Raw genomic sequence first — 4,798 nt, 5'->3', positions numbered from 1 at the left:
ATTTTAAAATTAGTTAAACTACAAGCAATTTCACAAAAATAGATCAGTAAACGAATGTAAGATAAGGCTCTTTCCAATCAACTTCCATGGCAAGTATTAGCTCTTCCCAGTCAACGTCAACTTTCAGTGAATTAGTTAAACTACAAGCAGTTTCACAAAAATAAATCATTAAACGAATGTCAGATAAGGCTCTTTCCAGTCAACTTCCATCACACAAGTGTTAGCTCTTGCAAGTCAACTTTCAGTACGAACCCTTGTGGAGTCCAAACTCCTTACATTAATCAAGATTGGTGAAAACAGTGTGCGTGAAATGAGAGACAAATTGTTTGGAAGTAGGTCACAGACGAATACAGTTATTAACGTTTGTAACACCTCCATCCACTACTAAATTATGGCCGCTTACATACTGCGAATCATCGCTGGCAAGATACAGGGCTGCTTCTGCTATATCCTTGGCTCGAAGAGTTGGGCCCTTTAAATTTGCCAAGCTTCCAACCAGCTCTTCTATTTTCTGCTTGCGATGTTCGAGATCATCCTTTAACATCTCTTCTACATTTTCTGCATCGTATTCGCTCCAAGCATTTATCATCATAGACGTTGCAACTCCAAAGGGAGAAATTGAGTTCACCCGAATCCCATATTTTCCTAGTTCACATGCACCATTCTTTGTTAACCCGATGATGGCATGCTTAGATGCCGTGTATGCATGAGGTCCAAGTCCTCCCAGAACACCTGCAACACTTAAAGTAGAAATAATGCACCCCTTTCTTCTGGGAACCATGACTCGTGCTGCATGTTTCATTCCAAGCCCCACTCCTTTAACATTAATACTCATTATTCTATCGAACTCCTCTGCATCAAACTCCATTATGCTCTTGCGTTTCTTCTGCCCGCCAAGGATTCCTGCGTTATTGTACATGATATCAAGTTTCCCGTACTTGGCAACTGTTATGTTCACAAGGTGGGCCACATCCTCCTCTCTGCTCACATCGCAGTGCACGTACGTAATTGCAGCAGGAGCCAAAGATTTGGAGAGCTTTCCGCCTGCAGTGTCATCGATGTCGGCTATTGTAACTTTTGCACCGTGTTTTACAAAAAGCCGAACAGCAGCTTCGCCGATCCCTCGCGCACCTCCCGTAATAATTGCTACTTTGCCTTCCAACCTATATATCAGGCAAAGCAATTTTACGTTAGGCAACATGCGGTAAAATCTCATGTATTCTAGTAACTCTCCAACGACAAAGCTAGTTAATACATGGATACGTATTTGAAACCATAGTTACCAAATTTATATAGACATGTATTTGAAACCATAGTTATCAAATTCGACACTGTAAATTCAACGTTGAAAAAAAAATAGATAATATACATCTTAATTTTTACTCTTCAAAAAAATGCGTACTGTACTAAACTTAACGAATTATTAAATGAATCGAATAGTATTCAAGAATTTTCGATTTTTTTTGGCGGATGCTGCCGAACTTGGTAACTATGTTTGAAACCCGTCATAAACCTTTAGAAGGTCTTATTAACCAGATATGTGATTGAAATTAAGCAATTTATCACCAGCAGAAATCTTGCGCCAACAAAGTAAAAGAGACACAACGCAAATACTGTGTAGCAAAATATGATCCAGACTAATTCGACAGCTTGTGGGATTACAAAAGCACAACTATTTTTTAAAGAGTTCAAAAAGAGTGATCAGCAGATCTTGAATCTTGAATCTTACCTTCTAAAGGATGCGTGTCCATTCTCATTGCTTTCTGAAATAATGACCGGCTCCCGCACACGCCCATGCCCATTCTCAATAACCTCTGAAACGATATTGGGCATCACAGAATGGCCATCCTCGCTGCATTCAGAAACAGTATTGATCAACACTATGGGATTTTCGTTGCTTTTGCTATGTGGCACGTTATCTCGCACCGTTGAATGCTGGTTATGAGTGCTCTCGCCTAGATGTTGCGCCGACATGACTGTGATTCGGAAAGGAAAGAGAAAGTGCACAAAAGACACAGCACTAAAGAGATTGCTACTGAAATGATCTCCCAACTTAAGAGCCAGCTCAGTGCGAGTATCCTTCTGTGATGACCATATTTATAGCCACAAGTTATAACTACAATTTCGTCGAAGGGCACGAGGGAAATGATAAGACAGAATCCTGATTTAAAACGACAGCCTATACGCATTTCCTAATCTTTGAATTTTGTTCACGACGGCATGCATTCAAGGTTGAAAAAGTATCTGTAGAGAGTATTGGTAGCCTTTCAAAAACTGATAAAAACTTAGTCAAACACCACGGGAAAGGACGAAAAATGGAATTGACTGGCCTGTTCAACCACCAGCATCGACGTATGACTCATCGACTGTGGTATTGTACACTTTGAAATCGATCAAGGACACAAATTTATTTAGAAAATAGTAGAAATTTTGTTATAATTTTTGTTAAAAATTTAAGTAAAATTTTGGAAAATTTAAATTATAGTTATTAAATTTTAAAATTTTTGAATGGTAAAGATTTTTTAATAATACTGAACTGAATCTATTTTTACCCTAAATAAAAATGATTCAAACACACATGTGATTAGATTTATAAAAAAATCACTAAATTTTAGAAAAAATAACTTTCCAAATCAATTTATAACCTCCTGACAAGAAAACACCTTTTAACATTTATGTAAATCCATATTTAAGAGTGTATATGTCCTAATATGTAAATACATATTGGATAGTGTATATGCTTTATTATGGATAAGTCTTTTTAGGATAGTAGTTCGAAAATTATAATTTTAAGCTATTTGAATTTTTTTTTTTTATAAAAGGATGTATTATTAACCGTTTAAAATCGCGATTTTTTTTAGAAAATTATAAATAAATGGAATTGATGAAATTTGGATGAATAATAACAATATGTGAAATAAATGGAATTGACAGGCCGGTTCAGCGACCAGCATTATGCATTGACGTATGGCTCATCGTCTGTGGTATTGTACGAATATATGCACTTTGAAATATAGTTGTATGAATATATGCACTTTAAAATAGAGTAGTATAAGAGGGTATATATTTATTCAGAAAATAATAAAATTTTGGTGTGATTTTCTAAAAGTTTGATAGAAATTTAAATTATAGTTGTTAAATTTTAAAATTTAAAATTTTAATATTTATAATAATGTTAAATTTATTTCCAAAAAAAATAATTTAAATCTTCTTATAATCAAATATTTTAAAAAAAACTTATCAAATTTCAATTAAAAAATATTTCTAAACTAATTTATAACCTCCTTAAATAGCACCTTTTAAAATTTATGTAAATCCATATTGAAAGATGTATATGTTTTACTATTAAATACATATTTAATAGTGTATATGCTTTATCTTCAAACTAATTTATAACCTCCCTAAATAACACTTTTTAAAATCTATGTAAATCCATATTGAAGAGTGTATATGTTTTACTATTAAAATACATATTTGTCAAACACACACATGGACAACAAAGAATAGGAAAGATAAATCAGTTAGTACATTTTTTTATTAATGCTCTGCGTTACCTGACCTCTTTAATATTGCATATGTTTTATTTTATTTTGGAAAAGCCTTATAATTTTAAACTATTTATTTTTTTATAAAACCATGTATATTAACTATGTAAAAATCCTAAATAGGAAAGATTATTTTATTTTGGAAAAGCCTTATAATTTTAAACTATTTATTTTTTTATAAAACCATGTATATTAACTATGTAAAAATCCTAAATAGGAAAGATCATTTATTATTTTTGATTTAAAAGTAATTAACTTTTCATAGCCATGCCAAGTCAGTACATTGAATTCTTTTTTGCAATTCAACAAGGAAACATTACAATGTCATCAACAATAGGTTGCTTTTTCGGGAATTAAGTTAATAAGGAGATATTTTCCTTGTTGGCATGTAGCTTTTTCAGGAATTAAGTTAATAAGGGAACTTTGTTTGTATTTTTTTGGGTTGATTGTGCAGCGTTAAATGTTCTTTAAAATTTAAAATATAGTTTAAATAATGAAATAGGAAAAAATCATATAATAATTTTTTAGTAAAAAATTATATATATTTTAGTAAATTATGAAATTTAATAAATATAAATATATAAATATTGATATTTGATATGGAATTTAATAAATATAAATATATAAATATTTATATTTATATGGAATTCAATAAATATAAATATACAAGTATTGATATTCAATATATAAATATTGACATTTGGTAAGTTATGTGAGTTTTAAGATGATTGGTATGTTTAATATACTGTTTGAGTAGTCAAGATCTAAAGACGTTTACATTTTCAAAATCACTTAGTATAAATGGAATTTTCTCCACAAAGTTTCGACTCACTAACCTTTACATTACAGTGCTTTAATAGAATGCCTCGTCACCGTCTCCTCTACACCCAATAGTCACAGTCTACTCTACACACCAAAAGAGTCTTACTTTTAGTTTTCGCAATTAAAATTATAATAAAATAATGTAATTTAACAATTAGATATTTTGGTTTTTCATTAATTTTTATTAATACAATTTTTTTTGTAAAATTGTAATTTTAATTTTTCAAAATATTGAATTATTAAATAAATAAATAAATCTAACTTTTTAAAACTTTTTAAATTACATAACTCAAAATTATAACTCTAACCATTTCTTTTCCACCATTCCAAAAATAAAAATCTATTTGCGATATACATTATTGTAAAATGGAAAAGAATGTAAATGATATGACACTGAATCATAATTTTAATTTTCAACTCTCTTGGATGTA

At 30.7% G+C, this 4,798-nt stretch overlaps 1 protein-coding gene across 1 annotated transcript; it reads right to left on the bottom strand.

The window, feature by feature from the left end:
- Nucleotides 1–220: 220 nt before the first annotated feature.
- LOC149194299 (short-chain dehydrogenase reductase 2a-like) lies at nt 221–2,072 on the bottom strand. The gene is made up of 2 exons (XM_089407453.1): nt 1,730–2,072; nt 221–1,163 (listed from the first exon to the last, which is right to left on the bottom strand). The coding sequence occupies exons 1-2, from the start codon at nt 1,972–1,974 to the stop codon at nt 338–340; spliced, it is 1,071 nt and encodes a 356-aa protein (XP_089263579.1). The 5' UTR covers nt 1,975–2,072; the 3' UTR covers nt 221–337.
- Nucleotides 2,073–4,798: the final 2,726 nt, after the last annotated feature.

The sequence above is a fragment of the Pinus tabuliformis genome, chromosome 2_2 (assembly GCF_031772625.1).
Source record: "Pinus tabuliformis cultivar Carrire ecotype Pingquan chromosome 2_2, CPIR1, whole genome shotgun sequence".
NCBI lineage: Eukaryota > Viridiplantae > Streptophyta > Pinopsida > Pinales > Pinaceae > Pinus > Pinus tabuliformis.
The sequence above is the reverse complement of the archived record's forward strand: the minus strand, read 5'-3'. Positions and strand labels throughout refer to the sequence as shown.